This window comes from Monodelphis domestica, chromosome 5 (assembly GCF_027887165.1).
Source record: "Monodelphis domestica isolate mMonDom1 chromosome 5, mMonDom1.pri, whole genome shotgun sequence".
Classification (NCBI taxonomy): Eukaryota; Metazoa; Chordata; class Mammalia; order Didelphimorphia; family Didelphidae; genus Monodelphis; species Monodelphis domestica.
The window spans coordinates 114,429,582-114,456,349 of NC_077231.1; the positions used below are offsets into that span (position 1 = coordinate 114,429,582).

Below are 26,768 nucleotides of genomic sequence, written 5' to 3' on the forward strand. Positions count from 1 at the left end.
CCAGGTTAAAAACCACTGCCTTAGAAACAATTCAATTAAAAATGTTGGTAATACTACTTTTGAGTCGTTAAGTAGATTTAATTTAGGTAAGAGAAGACTAAGGGGTGGGAAATGGAGTGGGGACCTAATAGCAGTTCAGATGTTCTTAAAACTGTCTCAAAGTGGAGGAATGCAGCTTTTCCCCCTTGGTCTTTGAGAGAAGAAGCAGGAACAATGGGTGGAAGTCACAAAGAGATGGATTTCAGTTAGACACAAGGACGAATTTGCAAACAATTAGAGCTGATCCAAAGTAGAGAGGGATCATGACTCTAGTCACTGGAGATCTTCCTGGGAAGGCTGAGTCATCACATGTTGGGGATGTTTCCATGAAGATTCTGTTCAGGCACTAGTTAGACTCAATGGTCTCTGAGGCTCCTTCCAACTCAGAGCTTCTTGCTCCTAACAGGCACTAGGAAAATGTTTATTGATTGAATAATAAAACTCTCTAATTCTTTAACTGATAAAAACCAAGACTGAGGAATGAAGTGACCTGCCCTCTGTCACAGAACTAGTTAGTATCAGAGCTGGAACTAAAATCTGAGGCTCTGGATTCTAGAATTCCACGCCATTAGGCTGGCTCCACACTAGATGATTCCTCATAGTTTAGAACACTTATGCTACATTGTCTCCTTCAGGCTTTCTGAGTGGCTGAGGGAAAGCCTTGCTTGCTATAGGAGGACAAAATGGTATTGGTTAGCCTTCTTTGGGGATAAGCAATGAGCCAACGCTTCAGGGAATCGAGTTCAGTCACCCTGTATTCCTGCAGCAGCAAAATGTTACCTTTGAGTTAATTAAATCTGACTCACTGGAATTATCTGTCATGCACTTGCCCTGCTCTCCCTTTCAAGGAGAAGTTAAGAACTAGAGATTCCATACCGTTATTTAACGAACCTCCCCCATTCCAATGCTCTGCCCTCCCTAAAATGATTGAACACAGTCTTTTGTCTGACAGATGATGGAGCTTCAGTCAAGCTCCCTTTCTCATCGGCTTTATTTCTCCTACTCCCTCCTCACTTTGCTGTAAAAAGTTAGGGTTCACATGGGTTCATTTAGATTTAGAACTGGAAGAGACCTTCCAGACTGAGTCCAACTCTTATGTTTCACAGATGAAGAAACTGGGGCTCAGAGAAATTAAGACACTTAACCCAAGGCCAGGGAGCTAGTAACTAACAGAGACAGGTTTCAAATTGAGGTCTTCTGACGTTAAATCGGGATGCTTTTCACTCCACTGGGATACACTTTGGTTTCATAGTCTGTCTAAGCCTTGAGATCCTGAGCAAATAACTCATAGCTTGTCTGGAAAAGGGATATGGTATCTGGACTGCTTACACTGCACAGGGTTATTGTTTTGTTGTTATTATTGCTAAGATCGCAGAGTTTGGCCCCAGAAGACACCTCAGAGATCAGACAGCCCTACTCCATTTTGTTGATGAGGAAATTGAGGGTGAGAGAAATGAAGTGATTTCTTTTAAAGACTACGAAGGTAATAAAATAAGTGGAACCAGACTTTGAAATTTAAATTCTCTGACTCTAACTCCAGTGCTTTTGAAGTATATCAATCACTCTATATGGAAGATAAGAGTTCTGGATTTAGAGTCAGGAAGATCTGAGTTCAAACTCAGTCTCAGACACTTTACTAGCTGATCAACACTGGCTAATTATCATAATAATTAACATTTAGATAGTGCTGACTATGTGCTGGGCACATAGTAAAACTTAATCCTCATAGTTCTGGGAGGTGGGTTTAGTCACTTAATATGCCTGCCTCAGTTTGCCCATTTGTAAAATAATTATAGCCATATGTCTTAGGGTTGTTGTGAGGATGAAATGAGTTATTTGTCAATCATTTTGCATATCTTAAATGCTAGATGAATGCTGCTGCTAATGATAAATTTAAATATTAAATAAACATGTTACTACATTGTTATAAAAATAGGCTGCCTCAAGCATAAACTATACTTCTAATGATAAGATCATTATGAGAATGTACACTGAAAAATAACACTGATTATAGGTTTTATGCACACCAGATTTTCTTCAGGGGAGGGCTATCTTCAGATCAAGAAAATAGTTTTATTCTTCCCTTCTATTCTCCTCTCTCTCCTCCCTCCCCTGGTTTCCCTACCCAGTTCTCTACCTCTTTTCTTTCCTGCCCTTAATTCTGTTTTCTTTCTCTATTCTCTATATCTTTTCCTATTAGCCATTTCATTTTGATACTTGTACCTCATTATAACCTCCCCCTACCTGTACCCCCAGGGAAAGTTCATCACCAGGAAAGCTCATCATTATTGAGACTGCTTTAGCTTTGGTACTCACACTTCATTGATACACTCAGTTACTTCTGACTCTAATTGGAGTGCTGAAGGGCAGAGAAAAATTTCCTCTCATACTCTCCCTTTAAGAAGCCTAAAAATCCCAGCAATCTCTTCAAACAAGCTGATCTGCTTGTTTTTAACCAAGCCACCATCATCATCAATGTCCTTTCTCAGGGTACCATCTGCCTTTAGACTGTAAGCTGATTGAGTGCAGAGACTAAACTTAACACACAGTAGGTGCTCAAGAAATGTTTTTTGAAATATGGAAATAGGTCTTGATCAATGTCATATGTAAAACCCAGTGGAATTGTGTGTTGGCTATGGGAGAGGGGTGGGAGGAGGGAAAGGAAACAATATGAATCATGTAACCATGGAAAAATTTTCTTAATAAAATTAAATTAAAAAAAAGAAATGTTTATTGAATCAATTGCATCATATTCCCTTGTTTCATTGCCTTATTCTTGCCTCTGGTTTCTACTTAGAAATATGACAGTGTGACTGTCGAAAAGCGCTGCTTGACATTTGTTCAGAAATTGAGGAACTCTCCTGAAATAAGACGAAGTAGCAGCAAAGAGTCTGTGCAATAGTATAATGGACACCTGCTTATTTGGAGGGTGGGCCAGAAGGCTGGTTATCTTTGCTAACTTCCTCTCCCCTCTGAATTTCACAGCCACATGACTCTGAGTGGGCAGCAGCATTAGAGTTCAGAAGAATCTGGAAAGCAATGTCAAAACACTAGGGGACCAGTCAGTTATAATGATAATGACAATGGCATCTTCATTAGCTTACACTGAAAATTTAAGTCATTTCATATCTTAAAGTATTATATCTTACTAGCTTACATTTACAGCTACAAAAACACTTTCTATGTGTTTTCCTATTTAATCCTCCTCATCAGCTCAGTGATGTTTGGGAGGCTGGCATTGTTATTCTCATTTTACATCTGACAAAACTATGGCTCAGAAAAGTTCAATTCAATTAAATATTTTAAACATGTTGAAAGCACATTCCAAGTGCTGGGGATAAATACAAAGACAAAAGTGACAATACTTGCCCTCAAGAAGCTTATATCCTACTGGGCTTTGAAGCATATAGAAGACTCTAGAAGAACATATAGATTCATATGGTTGGAAAAATAATCAGCTCACTCAGCTGTTGATAGAAGGTGTCCTATTGGAGTCATTTCGTCTAGCTCCCTCAGTTTATAGATGAGTTTCAGATAGTTTAAATGGCTTGATCAAAGAGCCAGTAAATTGCAGAGTCAAGTTCTGAATACTGGTCCTATGACTTAAAATGCAGGATTCTTTCCATTATACCACACTAGATATTTAGTTCAACTCCATTATTTTCCAGATGAAAAATACTGAGGTCAATTGCAGTTATGCGACTGGAACCAGGATCCCTTTAGCTTCACATAGTGCTTACCATCTAATGGGACCTTTTCCATCCACATATTTTCCTATGATAGAGCCAGATCTTTGCTTCCTGCTTGCTTTTGATGTAGTTGCTGCTTTATCATTCTGTGGAAACAAAGAAAGATCTTTAGGTCAGAGCCTCTGAGTTTTTGCCCCAAACTTCTGAAAATGTTTCCTCTATTTCATACTTGACTCTAAGACCTACTCTGAAGTATTCTGTACTTGTCTTGAAAGACCTCGTTTCTATTCTCCTTCCCCTTTTAATATATACTCTAATGCTAGACCTCTTGTTTTCATGGTATTTTTTCATTCTTGTCACCCTATCCTATAAATTCATTCACAATATGGGTATTAGAGAGTATTTGCATTTTTTAAATTTTTTTTTATTTTTTAAACCCTCACCTTCTACTTTTTTTCCCCAAACCTTCCACTTTAGAATCAATACTACATATTGGTTTCAAGGCATAAGAGTGGTAAGAGCTAGGCAATGGAGGTTAAGGGACTTGCCCAGGGTCACACAGCTGGGAAGTGTCTGATTTGATTTGAACCTAGGACCTCCTTTCTCTAGGCCCGGCTCTCTATCCACTGAGCTACCCAGATGCCCCCCCCCCCCAAGTATCTGCATTTTAACGAGTGTAACAGAAAACACAATCCTTAACCCAAAGGAATTCTATCATTGGCTTAGGAATTAGGAGAACATGACTGGTGATCTAAGTGTCATTTTTGCCAAAACTGTTCATCATTAGATTTGGCTATAGAAACTGTCAAAAATAAAGATAGAAGACTAAAGATTGTATTTCAGTAAGAAACAAGAGCAAGGAGAATTTACTGTGACTTATAATGATATCATCATGCTTGTCATTTACCATAATCAAACAACTGTTTTCCAAAAATGTAGGATGGTCTCTCTACCAAAAGAGAAAATGAAAGTATGTAGGGAATAGCTAGCTTTTCACTCTTCATGTTATGTCTACAGCCTTTTTTTTTTTAACAAAAGAAAAGCCTCATGATTTAAAAAGAAGAAAAAATATTGGAAGAGAATAATTTGTATCAGAAGTTTGAGAGATGAGGAAGAAGAGAAAGGGAAGACTCCCTAAATTAGAATTATGCACAAAGTAAAATAATAGTAACTGTGTACAAAGGGTAAAACACCAATAATCTCAATGAAATAAAAACTTGATGGATGGATTAGCAGTTGAAAAATCTAATCCCTAACCCCCAATATGCTCAGTTAGCATCCCTTCATAAATTAACCCATTGTTTTTATTGGGAACCAACAGACCTCAACTCTGCCTCCCACCCTACTCCTTCCAGAGGAGGTGGAGATATGGGAAAATAGAGATGCTATGTACCTGGAGCTGCAGCAAGCTGTGCTTCAGCAGGACAGTCACAGAATTTAAGAGAACTAGGAGAAAGACATCAATGTGTATATTGCTCCAGTGCAGAAGAAAAGGAGATTGGAATCTAGCTGAGGCTAGTTTTTCCTCCTTAGAAATATTGTGGATATTAACACTTCTAGAAACAATAAGGTTGAAAGTCCAGTGTCTCTGTCTGTACCAGGCTGAAAGACCAAAATGGTTGCCTTTAGACCTGGATCTTTTAGTAACACAATCTGACTTCTATGTTAAGTTAGCAAACGGTTTAATATTTTATATAAACAGGGAGTAGGGCTGAGGTAGTTACCTGATGCTAATATCTCTATTACTCCACCTACTGAGCTAAGAGGCTTACAAAAGCCTGCCTTCTTTTTCTTGCTGCTAAGTATCACCCTATACTATCTGTCTGCAACCCAAATCCCTAAATTCTAGCTATCCTGACTAAGGCCACTCCAAAACAATCTTTGGGAAAGGCAGGATAGTTCAGGTGCTGAATAAGGATGGTGACTGGATGTCAGAGCCACCCAAGGACATTCAGGCAAAATCCTGAAAGTGTCCTCAATTACAGAAATGTACAGGTATCTTAAGGCGGGCTGTCTTCTCAGGAGCACAACGGTATCTTGAAATTCAGGGCAGGAACCAATGTAAAGCTAAGTCCAAAAGCTGGAAAGCTGGTCCAAGGTTCAACCAGCAGGGCAACCACTCCTCTCCAGGAAGGACAGTAAAACAGCTCCAGGAAGTTGTCACTCCAAAGTTCCAATGCCAACCACAACTCTTCTCTGCTCCAGGCTAAGGTCCCTCTCTTATTCTGTCCTGAAATTCCTTTTGGAATTCTCTTTTTTCCTTAGTTCCTCCTGTGAGTCAAACTGATTTGCAACCTATATTTATCGCAAAATTGCTTCTTGTGTAAATGCTTATGTATGACATTTATGAAACAATGAATCAAATGAAAAGTGTATTCCTCAGTATAGGAAGAGGCTAAGACAAGCTTTGAGGTCAAATCCTTGGGGATCTGCTAAGGGGAAAGAAACAGAAAGTAAGAAAAAAATAATAGGTGAATAAAGAGAAAAATTGATTGAAATTACCCAATATCTCAAGAGAAAGAAAACTCAGTTAAAACCCCTGAGTACAAAAAGTTAAATGAATAGGGTTGACATTAGAAGCAGTAGGGAAGATAGCCTCCTGATCATCTAAATGAGTACAAACATCTCTAAATAAATAATGCAATACAAAGGAAAACTGAATCATGTACATTTACACAAAGGCCATGGATCCCTAGTAGGATATTCCTAAATGATTTGAGAGAGATAAATAATCATGAAAGTAAATTTATAGCTTGCATAGCAGAAATAACCGACAAAACAGAAAAACTTGAATCCATTTTGGCAAGTCTCTCCAGCGATACAAAAGTCTTGACAACCAATTGGGAATATAATACAGAAGATAAGGACAATTTTAAATAAGAGATGTAAAAAGCAAAAATGTTAAAAGAACATATGTTCTCTCTATAAGAAAAACATTGATCTTGAAGACAGGATGCACAGAGATACTTTAAAATTTTATAGGTATCCAAAAAGAACATTAGTCAAAAGTCAAAAATTGAACACTATAATAAGAAATAATGAAAAAAATTATCTAGAACTTCTGATGTTCTCTATAAATTGGTTGGTAGGATGAAAATGATGGATCCTTGAAGGGGAAATTGCCACTTCATCTTAAAATTTGGCATAGAGAAAAGGAAAAACAAGAGTACCTTAACATGTACTACAGATTTGTAAAAAGTAATATTTTGGTTTTTCTTCCAATTACACTTAAAAACAATTCACCTTAGATTATTGAAGAACAAATTTAAAAAGTTTTAGCAAAAAGGAATACAAAATGTGGTTGACAAAATTAGAGAGGAGAAGCCCCCTTTGGAAAGATGAGAAGGTATGGAAAAGGTAATTTCTAAGAAAATGAGAAATTCTTCATTGATTTAAATATTTAACATTTTAAATTTAACAAATTATTTTTCCCAATTACATGTAAAAATAGTTTTTAACTTTTGTTTTTTTGAAATTTGAGTTCCAAATTATCTTTGTCCTTCTTCTCCTTCGTCTCTGACATGACAAGAAACTTTATATAGGTTATCCCCACGTTCAGTAATGCAAAACATTTCCATATTAGTCATGTTGTGATAGAAAACATAGACCATGGGGAAGTTGGATGGCTCAGTGGGTTGAGAGCCAGGCCTAGAGACAGGAAATCCTAGGTTCAAATCTTGCCTCAGACAATTCCTAGCCATGTGACACTGGGCAACTCGCTTAACCCCCATTGCCTAGTCCTTACCACTCTTCTGCCTTGGAACCAATTCGTAGCAATGATTCTAAGGTGGAAGATAAGGGTTTAAAAAATAGACCAAAACAAATAAATAAGAAAAATAACATTTAAAAAATATATTTTGATCTATATTCAGACTCCGTCTTTCTTTGGAGATGGATAGCATGTTTCATCAAATCCCCTTCAGAACTGTCTTGGATCATTGCATTGCTGAGAACAGATGTCATTCACAGTTGCTCATGTTACAATATTGCTGTTATTGTGTATTATGTTCTTCTTGTTATGCTCACTTCACTTCGCAACTATTCATGTAAATCTTTCTCAGTTTTTCTAAAATTATCCTGCTTTTAATTTCTTATAGCACCATAGTATTCTATCACAATCATTTACTACAAATTGTTTAACCATTTCCCAATTTATGGGCATACCCTTGATTTCCAACTCTGCTGCCACTCTAAGAATTGCAATTAGTATTTTTTTTTTCACAAATAGATCCTTTTTGTTTTTATCTCTTCAGAATACATATGTAGTAGTGTTATTGTTGGGGCAAAAGGTACAGAGTTTTATAGACCTTTGGTCATAGTTCCACATCTCACTCCAGAATGGCTGAAGAAGTTCACAACTCCACCAAAAATTCTTTAGTGTCTCAATTTTCCCACACTCTCTCCAATATTTGTCATTGATATGTGTAGAGACGTATCTCAGAGTTATTTTTAATTTGTATTTCTCTAATTGTTATTTAGAGCATTTTTATATAACTAAAAATGTCTTTGATTATCCCTTGATTGAAAACTTTCTGCTCATATTCTTTGACCATTTATCAGCTGGGTAATTACTGGAATTTCTATACAGTTGACTCAGAGATTTCTCTATAGATTTGAGAAATGAGGACTTTCTCAGAGAAGCTTACTATAAAATTTCTTCACAGTTATTATTGTATATTTCCCTCTCTCCTATTTTTCTTTATCCTACTCTCACTCTCCTTTCATTTTGCCTCTCCTAAAAAAGTATTTTACTTCTGACTATCACCTCCACAATCTACCCTGCCTTTTATCAGTACTTCCTCCTGGTTTTTTTTTCCCTTTCTTTTCTACTTACCTTTGGGTAAGAAAGATTTCTATATCCAAATGAATATAGATGTCATTCTCTCTTTGAGCCAATTCAGATGAGAGTAAAATCCAAGTGCTCACTTCCCCCATATTCCCCTACATTGTAAAAGTTCTTCTGCATCTCTTTTATATGAGATAATTTATACCATTCTGCCTCTCCCTTTCCCTTTCTCCCAGTGTGTTCTTCCTTCTTGCCTCTTATTTTTATTTGCCTAGATATTATCCTAACACATTCAACTCATACCCTAGTGCTGTATCTATGGACAGTCCTTCTAATTGACCTAATAATGAAAAAGTTCTTAGGAATTATAAGTGCCATTTCACCATGTAGAAATAGAGTTTAATCTTATTGAATCCCTTATGATTTCTAATTCCTGTATACCATTTTATGTTTGAGTTTTATATTTTTAAAGCAAATTTTATATTTAGCTCTGGTTTTATTCATTGGGAATTCTTGAAAGTCCTCTATTTCACTGAATATCTATTTTTTCCCTGAAAGATTACACATTTTTCCCCTGAAGGATTACACTGAGTTTTTCTAGGTACATAATTCTTAGCTTTAATCCTAGTTCCTTTGCCCTTTTAGAATATCATCTTCTAAGCAAGCCTTCTTATCCTTAATGTAAAACCTGCTAAATCTTGTGTTATACTGACTGACTGACAATATTTGAATTGTTTCTTTCTGGCTGCTCTCATTATTTTCTCCTTGACCTGGGAGTTCAGGAATTTGGTTATAATATTCCTTGGAGTTTTCCTTGGAGATTCCTTGGAGGTCTCTTAGGAGGTTATTTGTTTCAATCTCTTTTTTACCCTCTGGTTCTTGAATATTGTTGTTTTTCTTAATAATTTCTACAATAATGATATCTAGTTTCTTTTTACAATAATAGATTTCAGATTGTCCAATAATTCTTAAATGACCTCTTGCATTTTCCAGGGCAGTTGTTTTTCCAATGAGATATCTTATATTGTCTTCTATTCTTTTGATTTTGTTTTATTCTTTATTTCTTTTTAAATAACTTTTCTTTAAAAATTACATGTAATAACATACCTCCCCATGTTTTCTGAATCATTTTATGATCCAAATTATCTTCTTCCCTCCTTCCCTTCCCCCTCCTGAAACTGGCAAATAATTCTGGGTTACACATGTATTATCACACAAAACATATTTCCATATTGTTCATTTTTGTAGGTGACTAATCTTATAAAACCAAAACCCTGAACACACACACACACACACACACACATACACACACACACACACACACACACATACACAAATAAACAAGTGAAAAATTGTATGTTTTCATCAGAGGTTATTTAGTGACTTTCCCAGAGTCACACACCTAATAAGAGTCTGAGACCAGATTTAAACCCTTGTCTTCCTGACTCCAAGGGCTCTCTCTACTGCATCATCATCTGCTGGAGTTGTATTAATTATTGATGTCCCATGGAGTCATTAACTTCCATTATCCCAATTCTAATTTTTAGGAAATCATTTTCTTCAATGAGCTTCTGTATCTCCTTTTATGTTTGGCCAATTCTATTTTTAAGAGTTCTTTTCAGTGACTTTTTGAACATCTTTTTACCATTTGACCAGTTATGCTTTTTAAGTAGTTCTTCTCTTCAGTTAATGTTTATGCATCTTTTATCATTTGGCCTATTTTGTTTTTTCAGGTGTTATTTCTTCATTATACTTTGTTTCTCTTACCAAGCTACTGATTTATTTTTTCATGATTTTCCTAAGTCATTTTCATTTATTTTCCCAATTTTCTTCTTCCTCTATTTGCTTTTAAAATCCTTTTTGAGTTCTTCCAGGAATTCTTTTTGGGCCTGAGATCTATTCACATTTTTCTTTGAGGTTTGGATGTAGAAGTTCAGACTTTGTATCTTCTTATGAGTTTGTGCTTTGATTTTCTCTGCCACCATAGTAACTGCCCAAGTTTTTGAACTTTTTGTGCAGCTGTTCTCAGAGCTAGTTCAGGGGGAGGGTCTGGTCTATAAGTTTTCAGTTCTTTCAAGGTGATGTGATATAATGAGAGGATTATCTACTACTCTCCTGGCCTGTGCTCTGGTCTGTGAATGACTATAAGCACTCTTTTCTTCTATGGAGTTCTAACCAGGGTCCCCTAATCTCCTGAGACTACAAGCTCTAGTGTGTCAGGGTTCTTCCTCTCACTGGGACTGAGAACCAGTAGTGCAACCAGGATTTACATATGGATAATGCAACAGAGTCCTGCATCCTGTGTCAGCAAAGGGACTCCCATAGTCTCTTTATGACTAGTTGTCTGTCCCTCTTACTTTTGTAAATTGAAAGCTCCAGAATCCACTACTATTGATTCATTTGTCTCCCAGTCCTGCTGCTGACTTGCCAAGGCAGTGTTTGCCCTGGCATCACCTGGGCTTGTCTATACTCCATTCTTTTCCCAGTGAGACAGACTTTTCCTGCTGACCCTCTAATTTTTCCTGGGTAGAAAATTGTTTCATTCTATTTCTTTTGTAGTTCTCCTGCTCCAGATTTTGTTTTGAGGTGTTATTTTAAAGTCATTTGGAGGGGAATTCAGGAGAGCTTAGGCAGGTCTATGCCTTTTCTATGCCATCTCGGCTCTGCCCTTAACTTAGATTTTTAAAAAGAGACATAGAAGAGAGGCAGTAGGAGCAAGTCAGGAAGAATAAATGAAAAAGCATGGTATAGTCTTATAACAAGTGTCAATAACTCTAAAGCTCAGTAAATTGGTAAGGAAATCTTTTTTTCTAAGTGTGTGGGGAGGTCTTTTTTAAAGCTGCCTTAAAAAGGAAGACTCAAAGAAGGGAAACAAGTGTTTCTCACAGTAGAGAGGAAGATGATAATAGATATTTGAAAGAACCAAAAATTAATTACATTTTTGCTCCTATTTTCTCTTTGGAAATAAAATTTGGATCTGAAAAGGGCAGAACAAAAATGGCTAAATGGTCATTGAAATCTAAGATAATTAAGGAGATACTGAACACTGTGAGTTCAAGACACCAGATCCAGGCAAACTACCTTTAAGAATACTGAAAGAATTGGTAGATATGACTGTTGAAGAAATGGAGGATGTGAACAGAATTGGAAAAGGGCAGGAAGACAGTAAGTCTGCAGCAATAGTTTTTTTTTTTTACTTGACTTTGATTTGTGGCAAAATTCTACAATGTATTATATAAAAGCTGGTCAATGAACATGTAAAAAAGGATCATAAAGAGTAATGGACTCGTGCTTTATGATCTTCTTGGCAATTCTCTTTCTGCCCTAGCAGTGTCTGCCAGAACACCCTGCTCCTGCCTTCACTCTACCTTGTTCAGTTGTTTCATTTGTGTTTGATTCTTTATGATCCTCATTTGAAGTTTTCTTCGGAAAGATACTGCAATGGTTTACCATTTCTTTCTCCAGTATATCCCATTTTACAAATAAGGAAACAGACAAACAGAGGCTAAATACTACCGCCACCCTAATACATCTTTCATATGCCTACCAATTTGGTTCTCCCCTTCTCAAGGGACTTCAGAGGCTCCCTAATGTTTCTAGTAAGGAATTATAAGCTTTTCTATTTGATATTTAAATATTTTTGCAATCTGGATCTAGCCTATCCCTCCAGAATTTTTGCATATCACTCTAGTTTTGTGCACTTGGTCTTCTTCCCATACTGTGCAATTTGCTATAGCAAGTAGAGGCAGCTGGAATGCCATGAGTCAAGAAGATCTGAGTTCAAATCTCAACTGAGACACTTACTAGTTATGTTACCCTGGGTAAATCACTTGACTTCTGTTTTGGGGAGAATGATAGTATCTACCTTGTAGGACTATTATGAGGAGCAAATGATATCATATTTGTAAAAACTTAGCACAATGCCTGGTACTTAATAAATTCTCATTCTCTCCTCTTTCCCTTCCCCATATATAATGATCTTCCTTCTTCCTCTGTACTATTCCATAGGCTTTACCATCCTCTGACCTTCCTTTCATGATTTGCATACTCAAGTATTCAATACTCAAGTCCCCTCAATCCACTCAAAAACTTCAATTCAGTTTAGGAGTCTTGTTTACTAGTGCCTTTTTCTGAAACTACACTGTATTTCATTTGTGTATATATACATATATACACACAAATACATACTAATCTCTATAGCTATACATTGAAAATCTTTTTAGGATAGAAATTATTTCATTTCTATCTTTGTATCTCTAGAAACTACATGGTGCCTGATATATTGTGGACACAAATATTTTTCTAATGAATGAACTAGGAATGTTTAGCTTGGAAAGGAAAAAAAATCAAGGAGGTGCATGATATTTGTCTTCAAGAATATGAAAGACTTTTACATAGAAAAGGAACTAGACTGGTACTGCTTAGCCTCAGAGGGCAGACTTTGCAAAGAACAAAAGGTGAAGTCAGGAATCTTCAGACATGATGGAAGAAAACTTCCTAACAAAGTAGAGCTATACAAGCCTTCTCATAATACCAGGGGTCCCTTCTTACTAGAGAGCTTTAAAAAGATAATGACCAGGGGGCAGTGAGGTGGGTTGAGAGCCAGGCCTAAGGAAATGAGGTTCTGGGTTCTAATATAGCCTCAGACATTTCCTAATTGTGTGACCCTGGGCAAGTCACTTAACCCCCATATCCTTCTACCTTGGAACCAATACACAATATTGATTCTAAGACAGAAAGGAAGGGTTAAAAAACAAAACAGCAATGACCATTTGGTGGAGATATTGTTCAGAGGAGGTTTTGTGTATGGTGGGACTAGATGTTCTTCAAAGTTTCTTCTATTCAAGAGTTTCTATGTTTCTTGTTCTAGACTCATTTTTCAGTGTCACTGTGACCTTTGGCAAGTCTCTTTACTTATTTCTTCATCTATAAAAGGAGGCAGGGCAGTAATAGTCCTAGATTCTTGAAGTGCAGAGAGAGACTACATGACCTCTAAGGTCCCTTAGATTCCATGGCATTCTTATTGTATAAATTGCTAATGGGAAGACTTTCAAATATGAGTTTCGAAAGGTATTTTTGGGCAAGTCAATCTTACTTCTAAAATCACATACAAATTAGTCTGTCTATTCTGTTGATAAAGTCAGCTCTTCTCTCCACTTATCTTCAAATTCAAATAGATAATGAAAAAAGGGGAAATTTCAACTAATCCCTTAACCTTTATCCTGCTTCCTTTCCATCTATAAGAAAGGATTTGAAGATGGTGTTGGCAGAAAGGGAGGGGCACCTTATGCTCTGTTTGTCATGTCCCCCTAACAGAAGTCTTGGGGGTGGGGAGGAAGTGGAATCACATCACAGAAAGAATTTCATGTTAATCAGCTAACCTTATGTTTTCCAAACACAGCTTAATAGGGGGAAAGGATGTGCTGCTGCTTCCCAGGTGCCTGAAGATATGAGCTTTGATGACTTCCCAATGAATTTTTAATTATTATTTGGCAGTTGCATTTTTCCTACATACTTCATTTTCTCAATAATCTCTTTTTCTTTTTTTTAAACAATCCTGAGTTCACCAGACAGAAGAGGGTCATTTTTACTCAAACGTTTTAAAATAAGTTCTCTGTTGTTTTAATTGTTAACACACTCATTAAGGAACTGGAACGTAAATATGTTGATGCTGGACCCTTGGCAATGACAGCCAGGAAGAGGGACAAGTGTGCTGCAGGTCTGCTTTACAAAAGAAACAGAATTATAATGAGATTTTTTGCAATTAAACCACCTTGGACAAGACTCAAAGCAGAGCTGCTTTATAATAATAGCTCATACTTAAATAGCACTCTAACATATGTTGTCTCTTTGGAACCTCACAACAACCCAGGAAATAGACAACCATTCCCATTTTATAGATGAGGAAAGTGAGGCTCTGAAGGGTTAAAAAGATAATCGAAACTCATGTGGCTAGTAAATGATAGGGCAAAGGCTCAAAACATGATCATCTTACTTTAGAGGAAATGTGATAAAAAAAAAAGGACACTGGGGTCAGTTCAGTTCCTTGCTCTGCCATTAAATAGTTGTGCAAGTCTGAGTAAATCGTTTGATCTCAGTCTCCTTAACTATAAGACACAGGAATTGGACTAGTCAATGGGTTCTTAACCTGTGGCTTTTGTATTAAAAAAGACAATAAACTTGTATTTAAAAAATATACATTTTATAAATGGATTTCAATTGAATGTTTCTTTGTAATTCTATATATTTTATTTTTAAATTTTATTACATTTATATTTATAAAATTAAATTTTATATATTACTCTGAGAAGCCTTCATGATACTGCCAAAGGAGTCCATGACACAAACAAGGTTCAGGACCCTTGGCCTAGAAGATCTCTAAGGCCCTTCACAGACCTATATCCTGTGAGTCTATGCCTTCTAAGTATCTCATCTCATAACCTCCCTGTAAAATAGGAAGTAAGTAGGAGAATATTTTCCTTTATGTTATCACAGAACATAAAGAAGTTAAGTGATTCACCTCAGGTCACATAACAAAGGCAAGGTGGGATTACTTCCCTAGTTGCAAGGGAGTACATCTGTCTGATGCTACCCCAGGGCTTCTACCTATCTTCCCAGCTAAGGTGCTCATGTGCAGATGCTGTAAAAAGCGGCATCTTCACAGAGAGTTGAAAAAGAATTGGTATCAAAAAGGGAGGTTTTGAGGTCATTTTAGCACTTTGCACTATTTGGGGGAAGTACCCTCACAGAAGCACAGAAGTAGAAGACCCCTCAGAGGTCAGCTAGTCCAAACTGGACCTGACTGGACTGGCAATAAGTGCTTATCTGGCTTTTGACATGAGACTTCTCTGAATGGGAACACACTATCTCACTATCCATGCCATTTTGGATAGCTCTAGCTAGGATAGCTAGGAAGTTTTTCCTGACATGAACCTTAAATTTGCATCTCTGCAAATTTCAACCTCTGGTAGCAAACAAAATGAATCTAGTTCTTTTTCCAAGTGTCAACCCCTCAAATACTTAAAAACAACTTAAAAACAATCACATTTCCTTTAGAAGTCTTCTCTTTTCCATAAACATCTCCAGTTCTTTCAACAGATATGGGGCTATCGACCACATTATGGCAAAGTTGGCTAGCCAATCTGCCTTTTAATAATGGCATCCTTCCCATATCACCAAAAATATTTAACATGATTCTCTTCACCAGAATCTGGAACCATCTTAGGCCATGCAGAGGACATAGCTCAGTTCCCAAGCCTAATACCTTTTAGTCCATTCCTTGGGAGAAGGGGATCTTGATTTATTACCTGCAAACAAATGTCCCGTTCATCCCGAAGGTGCTTGTTTCTTTCCCTGTGAGATAGAAAGAAAAATGAAGCAAGGAGAAATCAAGTCATATATGAAACTCATTCACAGGATTGGCTTATTCTGAACACTTCATATGCCATCTTGGGATCTGAGAGACAGAGAAGGCAAGAGGGAGTGTTGAATCTCTTCTGGGGACTATGAGCTAGATGATGGTTTACTTGTAGACTTTGTGAAGCAGAGTGAGTAGGAATGAGTGAGATTAAAGTTTTCTGAGCTTTTTTGATTTTCATGTCCTTTGGCTTTCAGTAAATCTTTCTTTATCCCATATGTAATAAAATAAATTCTAGAATTTACTGGCTATGTGTATATAAGAGATAAAATATATTTACGAAATATTCCTTGAATTCTCTTAATAAATTTTTCCTATTCCAGGTTGGGGATCCCTGATTTGTTGATTTTTAAGGGCACTTTGGTAACCATGATTCCAAAAGCTTTTGAGAATTCTTACTACAGATAGATTTTCCCACATAGCAATGTTTCAAGGAGAAGCTTTACTCAACCAATATTTATAATGTGCTAGATGCTAGGAGATACAAAAGCAAAAAGGAAAAAGTCCATGACCACTGCATGGAGGACTAAGGAAACAGAAGGTAATTTTAGGAGGGGTACAACATTATAATTGGAAAGAGAAGATATAAGACAATGGCTTATAGGGGAGGAAGGAGAGAAAGTATGAGTGCTGAAGAGAAAATGAGAATGAATAAGAATGGCTGAAAGGCCAAGTTCCTGGAAGAGAGATGAGAGGCCTTAGAATCAAAAATACAGTTACAAGTGTTAGTCTTGGCCAGGAAACAGGCCATCTCTCCTTCAAAGACTAGAACAAAGGAGAATAGGATAGGGATGATATAGAAGGATTTTGAGGAATAAAATAGAGAAGGCTAGCCTTTCTATAAGGATGGTAGATGACCTTTTTTTTTTTTTAAAGCAAGTAAGAGTAAATGGTCCTTTGATGAGGAGAAAGGATAATGTAGAGGGTCTGTGGAAAAAAGGCAAGGATTTAAATAGTCATTTCACAAGGTAGAAAAAGGAGTCAAACCAGGAAGAATAAAGGGATTTCCATGCAGCATTGAAGGCTCAGTTGAGGTTAAATAAAATAAATTTGAAGTAGATCCAGTTGTGTAATGTTCTCCAGGTTCATTCAGTAGTACACCAGTAGCATAGGGAGAGAGGTTTGGGATCTGGCACATGAACTGGTGAAATGTCCAAATGGTGGGAATTTGAGAGTAGAGGTTGGTGGAGACTTAGAACAAATATAGAGTCAAGACTGTAAAGGGAAGGAACTGAATCCAGAGAAGAGTAGAGTAACTAGAGGTTGTAAAAAGAAGTAGTGAGTCAAAGGGAGAGATGAAAGGACAGGATCTCGTAATAGAAGGAAGAACTTCAGAGTTCACAACTATGAATATAATATAATTATGGGTAAACTCTAAAATGTGACCATGCTAGTAGGTAGATAAATTATAGGGAAGATTATGGAATTTCAGAAGAGAGATAAACTGGCAGGCTAGAGTGTTCAAAGGGACATGAACATACTAATGTAATTTCCAAGTATGAGACCAGGGCATAGAGTAGAGAGGAAAACTGTGTTAGAGATTTTTTTTTGAAAAATGAATAGTATTGGAAACCAGACAGTAACTGCAGCAATAGCTGTAACAAGGTCATAATTGTCATGATTTAGGTGATGTAGAAAGATAGAGTGAACTACAAACATATTAATTTATTTAAAACCCTTACCTTCTAATTGGGAATCAATATTGTATATTGGTTTCAAAGCAAAGGGCTAAGTGATGGGAGTTAACTTGCCCAAAGTCATAAGGCCAAGAAGTGCCTGAGGTCAGATATGAATACAAGCCTGGCTCTCAATCCAAAACTGAACCTCCACCTAATGGCCCCCTGAGGATCTATTTATATAGATATAGATACAGATATACATATATATATATATATATATATATATATATATATATATATATACTATATTAACTTCTATATAATGGTCAATTAGAATTTCTATGTATTCCTGTGTCTGAACTTTGCGTTGGAGGTACCATCCAATCAGCTGCTTTTTGCATTTTTTTTCCTTAGGAATACCAAAGAATGTCTTCCTTTTTAATAGAATTTAGTAAAAAAAAATGAAGGGGAGGATGGTTCTTTTCCTGTGTAGGTGACAAACCCCTCATCTGTCCCTAACAGAGATGGGGAAGTATAGATGGTTTGATAGACCACCTCTTAATTAGCTAACCAAAATTAGAAATGTCTTAGAATGTTCAAAGGAGAAGTTGACTAATGAGCTCCTAAAACTATTTTGCTGTCTGACCCAGGTTCCAGGTCATTGGACATTCAAGACCACAGAGACCTACATCATCTTATCAGTTATGATGCTGACCTAACCAATAAACTTAATATAATCAATAAAATGATATTCTTAACCAAAATTCAATCTCTTGAGATAATTTAATTGTAACACTTCTAAGTGATGGAGAAGCCAAATGAGAGCATCTGAAAGAGGCAGTAGGAAACTAAGAGTTTCTTATCAGAGAGATGAGAGAAATAGTTTCTGGTACAGGAGAAGTTAATGAAGGACATAGTGTCCTCCAGGGGAAGCCAGGTTTCTGTGGGTACAAACTCTGGAAAGAGTATGAGAAGAAATGATCCAGGATAAAGCAGGACATTTTTAATGAAAGAGAAGGAATTCCAGAGGGCTCAATGGAAGAAAGATCTATATTCTTCTCTTTTCTGTTCTCAATCTGAAAAATGAAAACATGGGGAGTAAAAGTAAGAGAAGGTTGTTGGTTTTGGTTTTGTCTCATCACCTGGTGACTGAACCACAGATATATGAAGAACTAAAAATTTGTTAGACATAGGACAATTGAGTAGGACCCCTACCCTCCAGGGTTATGTGATGAGGAAGAATAGTGTCTGTTCTCTCTCCAAACATCTAGGAGAATGGGACAGAAATAGCAGGGAGATTTGATCATGTCCTTATTGTTCAGGTCTCTAAGACCTATCCAAACCAAGTCAGTGCAAATAACTTTGCCTCAGCTCATTAAGAGAGGGGATGACAAAAATCCAGATTTTCCACATGTGGAATATGCAACTGACTTTCACTGGCTCCTGGTATTTTTGGTCCTAGTACTGGCCTAGATCCTGGCCCAGAGAAACCTAGTTTCTAGACCCTTATAAAGTACCGGGCCATTGTTGTCTTTCTCAATTTGTTGAAGCAGAGAAAAATAAGTTGTGTTTCTACTTGAAGTAGTAGGTTCTGGGTCAAGAAGGTCTCCAAATCTAGTCCCTTACAAAAGACTGGAATTGGAACTCTCCATTCCTACCACTGAAAGCAGAGCTAGAAAACAAAAGTATGGAGTACAAAGGTTTCATGAAAGAGAAGGTAAAAGTCATTGGAGACCATGGTGGTCAGAGTTCAGGGTTCTAGAGGAAGGTTGAAATTGATGAATAGCCTGCAGATGGTGTGGTCTGCAAGCAGAGCTATAGACCTGTCTTATTCTCTTGTGTTTCTAGGGCTTGATATTACTGCAAAGGTCTTATATGATTAAAAAAGGTATATTGCTAACCTGAAAAAAAGTAAGGAAAACTTTGCTGCCTCTAGGTAAAACAAAGGTTTGTTTTACTTACTTTTGTAATTTTTGATAATTCATAGGCTATTAATATTTTAATTTTCTCTAAATACTCTGAAGAATTCCATAAAACTTACTAACCCCCAGAATTTTGTCTTTAAATACATCTATTAATTTAATGAGTAGTTCTATAGGTTAATTAATATCCCAAACTTCTATGCTTTGTTGTCCCCTTAGTAGGTATTGCATCATTTTATTGAAAAGTTTTGCTTTTAAGAGTTGTTGAGAGCCTATTGTCGTGTATTCTAGACTTGGAATCTGGTGGTCTCTGGTATATAAATGAAACTAGCAAAGGAAATAAACTCTATGTAGTTAGTAGCATTTTGGACCATTTCTTCAACAATATATATATATATATATATATATATATATATATATGTGTGTGTGTGTGTGTGTGTGTGTGTGTGTGTGTGTATTGCTACAGGACTGGACAAGAATGCTCGGTTATTCTATATAGTATTTTAACATTATATGAAAATTAAATCAATAAGCAATATGTAATAAAATATCTACAGCATAATTTGATGCTCAAAACTTCTTCAGATAATATACAGTCTGCTTCAAACCCAGGAATTCTAGGAAAGGCAAAATCAGCTTGCTTAACAAAACTCCTTCTACTACTCCCATTACTATATCACCCATAAGTGGCTAAAATAGCATAGATGATGTGGAACATTTCCTAGATGATGTTTGGCTCACACCAAAGGTAGGATCCATCATTATGTAAAGACTTAGAAACTCTGAACTCCATCTGCTTGGGACCAGGTACAGGCTGAAATTCTTGTCTAATGCCATTCTGTACAGTTCCTGTCAATGGTATGGAACTCTGATTACTTCTTGCTATAATTAGTTCATCACTCATGGAAGAGATTATAAAGAAGGGCAGGGATAGTTCAGAAAAAAAAAATCTCTTGGTTTGAACTCATCCTCTTTTTCCTTTCTTCCCTTAATTCTTCTGAATTTCCATTCTGATATGCAGTTGTCCAGAAGTGTGGCCCATATCCTCTTAGTCTCTAAGTCCTATTCATCTATAGTACCTCTATTTGCTGCTACATTTAATCTTTTTTTGCTTGCATAATTCCTCTGTCACTTCTCATTTAGTCATATGTAATATCATGCTGCTATACATAGGCAACACAAAGTGAGAGGGAAGCTTTACTGATGGTCAATTAGCCCTTCTTTTTTAGAAAAGCATTTGCCTGCTTCATCCTTCCATGGTTGCAATTTAACTTCCTTCTGAGATCTCCTATCTCATCCCTGTTTCCTCTTTTGCTCATCTCCAGATCTCCATCATTTCTGCCAAAATCTCTTCATTTCACTTTGGTGACAGTCTGCCCTCTGGTCTCCACATCTCAGTTTCCTGACTTCGATTTATCAGCCCAGTGTTACCCTGGTCACTGTGCAGTAACTCTGTAGAGGCTCCAGTGATGTGCTTCTACGGGAATATTTGGCTACTTAAAAAAAAAATAACCCAAGTCTTAAGTATATTTCAAGGGTTTTCTGCTCTTTCCTTCCTTTGTTTTTGTCATAATTTGCCCTCTTATTTTTTTCTAAATAAAAAGGCAAAGAACATACTGCTTAAAATTGATGACCTTGTACATCCTGTGCTATTTTTTTAATCATGAAGAAATAAGTTGTTGATGTTTTTCCCCCAGTTCTGCTAGAACCTGGCCTTTTTACTTCCTTATAACCTTCTTGTTGAGACTGATTTTAATCATGTTGAGTGGTACAAATCTGAAATTCATTATATTTAACATATGCTTAAAATTGTTAACATTTCAGACACTAGATGCTGTGGCTCAGTTATCCTTTAAAGTAAGAGATTTCATAGCTAACTCAAGAAAGTAAATTTGAAATATGTCTAGTTTTTAACTCTCCCACTTTTTTCCATCAGTGATCTAAAAAGAGCACTAAATGGAATAATGACCAAAAAATCCAAAGAGAAAACCTAATACACTTAGCCTAATACAGAACAACAATAAGAAGAAAATTAGAAGTTATGTACACTGGAAGATAGGTCTTGACAAAGAAGCCAGCATGGACACAGGGGAATAGGTCAGAAGCCCCCTAGCATGGGAGATCCTAGCCTTACCCTTACCAGAATAAACCCAAAGGATCAATATCCATAGAACCCTGACCAAGAGAGATGCCGGGGATGCAGTAGAAGCAGTGCTCTGAGTTGGAAACCCCAGAAAAAGGGGATTTGAACACAGATGTGGGAAATTGCAGAAGATATGTAACAGGCAATACATTGACCAAGAAAGTTCCAGGGAATTAGATGCCTTCCCAATAAGATCAGGAGTGAAGCAGGAATATTCATTATGACCACTACTATTTAATATTGTACTAAAAAGGCTAGCTTTTGTAATTAGAGAAGAAAAAGAAATTGAAGGAATTAAAGTAGGCAATGAAGAAACTAATCTACCACTCTTTGCAGATGATATGATGATATACTTAGAGAATTCTAAAAAATCAACTAAAAAACTTGAAATAATTAATAAGTTTAGCAGATTCAGGTTACAAAATAAACCCACATAAATCATTAGTATTTCTATATATTTCCAACAAAAGTCAGCAGCAAAAGTAAGAATGAGAAAATCCATTTGAAATCACTCTGGACAACATAAAATTCTTGGGAATCTATTTACCCCCCTCCCAAAAAAAAAACACAAGAATTATATGAACATAATTACAAAACACTTTTTTATACAAATAAAGTTAGATCTAAAAAATTGGAAAAATGTTAATTGCTCCTGGGTAGGCTGAGCTAATATAACAAAAATTATAGTCTTACCAAAATTAATTTATTTATTCAGACCATACCAAACTAACAAAAAACTACTTTATAAAATCAGAAAAAATAATAACAAAATTCATCTGGAAGAACTAAAGATCAAGAATAGAAAAATAATTAATGAAAAAAAAGGGAATGATGGTGGCCTAGCAGTACCAAATCTTAAACTGTATTATAAAGTAGTAATCATCAAAACAATCTTGTACTGACTAAGAAATAGAAGGTAGAATCAATGAAACAGATTAAAAGGTAAATGACCTCAACATCTAGTTTTTGATAAACCCAAAGATTTCAGTTTGGGGGATAAGAACTCACTACTTGACAAAAACTGCTAGGTAAATTGGAAAAGAGTATGGCAAAATTAGGTTTCGATCAATATTTCACACCCTATACCAAGATAAGGTCAAAGTTGGTATGTGATTTAGACATAAAGTGATATTATAAGTAAATTAAGGGAACAAAGAATAGTTTGCCTGTCAGATCTATGGAGAAGGGAAAATTTTAAGGATAAACAAGAGATGAAGAAAATTACAAGATATAAAATGAATCATTTTGATTATATTAAAAAGATTTTGTACAAACAAAACCAAAGCAGCCAAGATTAGAAGGGAAACAACAAACTGGGGAAAACATTTATAATGAATTTCTCTGATAAAGGTCTCATTTCTAAAATACATAAGAAATAAGTAAAATTTATAAGCATACAAGTCACTCACCAATTGAAATAATATTGTGACATAAGGAATGACAAAGGATGATTTCAGAAAAAAGCTGGAAAGACCTATATGAACTGATGTAGAGTGAAATAAGCAGAACCAGGAAAACATTGTACACAATAATAGCAATACTGTGGAATGATCAAATGTGATAGTTTGCTTGATTGATTTAGCAATGCAATTGATAATAGCAATGCAATGACAGCACAATTCTGAGGGATTTATGAAAAACAATGCTATCCAGCATATGATTTATCACTTGATTATTTGAGTATATGTTTTGGGGTTCGATTTTATAAGACTGTTCACTTGAAAAAATGAATACTATGAAAATATTTTTGCATGATAATATATGTATAACCCAGATTAAGTTGCCTGCCAGCTCTGGAAGGAAGTAGGGGAAAAGGAAGGGAGACAATTTGGATCATATACCTTCAGAAAACTTGTGTAGAAATTTGTTATTAAAATAAATGAAATTAAACAAAGAAAGTCCCAGGGAGGAAAGAAAACCTCCCAGTGTGCTGATTGGGGAAAGTGAACCACTGATCTCTGACTTTTAGGGTCCTGAAACTTTCCATGACTCTATGTATAAACATATAAGCCAGCAGCAGAAAACCAAAGAAGGAAGATCATGACCAAAAAGGCCTGAACCCATTCAAAAATGTGGAAGTGAGGTGTCAGGCACTAAATCTTAACTTCAGAACTCGGGCTAGGGATGTGAGTAAACAGAAGAATATATCAACTATTATAAAGAAATATAATTGGGTAGGATGAGCTAATATAATAAAAATGACCATCCTACCCAAACTTATCTATCTATTTAGTGCCATACCCATTGAACTTCCAAAAAAATTTTTACTGAATTAGAAAAAACCATAACAAAGTTCATTTGGAAGAACAAAGGATCAAGGATATCCAGAGAATAATGAAAAAAATACAAAGGAAGGTGACCTTGCAGTCCCAGATCTCAAACTATACTATAAAGCAGTGATCATCAAAACAATATGGTGCTGACTAAGAGACAGAAAGGAGGATAAGTGGAATAGACTTGGGGTAAATGACCTCAGCAAGATAGTCTATGACAAACCCAAAGACCCCAGCTTTTGGGACAAAAATCCACTATTTGATAAAAACTGCTGGGAAAATTGGAAGATATATGTGGGAGAGATTAGATCTGGATCAACACCTCACACCCTACACCAAGATAAACTCAGAATGGGCGAATGACCTGAACATAAAGAAGGAAACTATAAATTAATTAGGTGAACACAGAATAGTATACATGTCAGATCTTTGGTAAAGGAAAGACTTTAAGACCAAGCAAGAGTTCAAAAAAATCACAAAATGTAAAATAAATAATTTTGATTACATCAAGTTAAAAAGTTTTTGTACAAACAAAACCAATGTAACTAAAATCAGAAGGGAAGCAACAAATTGGGAAACAATCTTCATAACAAAAACCTCTGACAAAGGTCTAATTACTCAAATTTACAAAGAGCTAAATCAATTGTACAAAAAAATCAAGCCATTCTCCAATTGATAAATGGGCAAGGGACATGAATAGGCAATTTTCAGATAAAGAAATCAAAACTATTAATGAGCACATGAAAAAGTGTTCTAAATCTCTAATAATCAGAGAAATGCAAATCAAAACAACTCTGAGGTATCACCTCACACCTAGCAGATTGGCTAACATGACAGCAAAGGAAAGTAATGAATGCTGGAGGGGATGCAGCAAAGTAGGGACACTAATTCATTTCTGGTGGAGGTGTGAATTGATCCAACCATTCTGGAGGGCAATTTGGAACTATGCCCAAAGGGTAATAAAAGACTGTCTGCCCTTTGATCCAGCCATAGCACTGCTTCATTTGTACCCCAAAGAGAGAATAAGGATAAAAACTTGAACAAGAATATTCATAGCTGCACTCTTTGTGGTGGCCAAAAATTGGAAAATGAGGGGATGTCCTTCAATTGGAGAATGGCTGAACAAATTGTGGTATATGTTGGTGATGGAATACTATTGTGCTAAAAGGAATAGTAAAATGGAGAAATTCCATGGGAACTGGAACAATCTCCAGGAAGTGATGCAGAGTGAAAGGAACAGAACCAGGAGAACATTGTACACAGAGATTGATACACTGTAGTTCAATTGAACGTAGTGGATTTCTCCATTAGTGTCAATGCAATATCCCTGAACAATTTGCAGGGATCTAGTAGAAAAAACACTACCCACAAGCAGAGGACAAATGGTGGGAGTAAAAACAATGAGGAAAGGCAACTGCTTGACTACAGGGGTTGAGGGGATATGATTGAGGAGAGACTCTAAATGAACACTCTAATGCAAATACCAACAACATGGAAATGGGTTCAGATCAAGGACACATGTGATACCCAGAAGAATCATGCGCTGGCTATGGGAGGGGAGGTGGGGGGGAGGAGGAAAAAATGATCTTTGTTTCCAATGAATAATGTTTGAAAATGACCTAATAAAATAATATTTAAAAGGAAAAAAAAGAAATATAATAAGCCAAGAGTCATTTAGAAAGAAAATTACAAATGACATCATAATACTTAAATGCAGAGCATCAGAGAAAAGGATGCTTTGGTGAAAAGGGTGATGATAGCATCTTTGGACAAATGTAGTAAGAATTCTAAATAGAAGGAAAGACTTAGAAGGAAGAATAATAACTTAGAAGAAAAGCTGGTAAGCCTCACCAAGGAAACAGAGCTCTTGAAAATTAGAATATATGAATCAGAAATCAGTAATACCATGAGAAAGTAGTAAATATTAAACAAAACCAATACTGGAAAAAAAATAGAAGACAATATAAAGTATTATCTATGAAAAACAACTGACCTAGAAAACCAATCAAATAGAGATAATATAATTCATGGTCCAAAAGAAGTACCTGATACCATATTTCAAGAAGTCATGAATGAAAATTGTCCAGTTATATTAGAATCACTTTGAAGGGGAAAATAGAAAAACTCCACTAGACACCTCCTGAAGAAAAATCCAAAATGAAAGTTTCCAAACACTGTCACAGTAAAATCTAGAACTTCCAGGTCAAAGAAAAATGACTACAAGCAGCTATAAAGAATAAAGTTCAAACTCCAAGAAACCATAATCAGAATCTCATAAAATTTTACAGATATGATATTAGAATATGATATTGCAAAGGGAAAAATATAAAAACTTATAGGGACGAATAATTTGCATTGCAAAACTGTGTATAATCCTACAAGGGGAAAATAGAGTTTTAATAGAATAAGAATATAGAATATAAAATAATAAGTAATACTATTTAATAGAATAATGTCAGCATTCCTTACAAAAATATTAGGATTGGGTAGTAGTTACATGATAATGAGGTTCTTTTGTTCTAATGGGACAAAAAGAAACAAATGTCCTTCAGAATCCCAATGCTATCAAGTGTCATTTCTTCTTTAGTCTTTTCAGTTGTGTTCAACTCTTTGTGACTCCATTTGAGATTTTCTTGGCAAAGAAACTAGTGGTTTGCCATTCCCTTCTCCAGTTTATTTTAAATTTGAGCAAATACAGTTAAGTGATTTACCCAGGGTCACACAACTATGAAGTGTCTGAATACAGGGAGATGATAGAGATGATATATTCCTGACTCTGGACCTGGCATTCTTTCACTGTGCCACCTAGTTGCCCATCGAGGATCATATAGGAGTTAAATAAGACAAACAGAGGATCTAGGGTAGTTTTGTTCTTCTGTA

The 26,768-nt window shown here is 36.0% G+C and overlaps 1 protein-coding gene across 1 annotated transcript in view; it reads right to left on the reverse strand.

The window, feature by feature from the left end:
- Nucleotides 1–26,768, reverse strand: part of CRACR2A (calcium release activated channel regulator 2A) — a 226,554-nt gene that overhangs the window by 36,144 nt on the left and 163,642 nt on the right. The window contains 2 exon segments of the mRNA XM_056799129.1: nucleotides 3,780–3,874; nucleotides 15,822–15,867. Of these exon segments, the coding sequence (XP_056655107.1) occupies nucleotides 3,780–3,874; nucleotides 15,822–15,867 (141 nt within the window).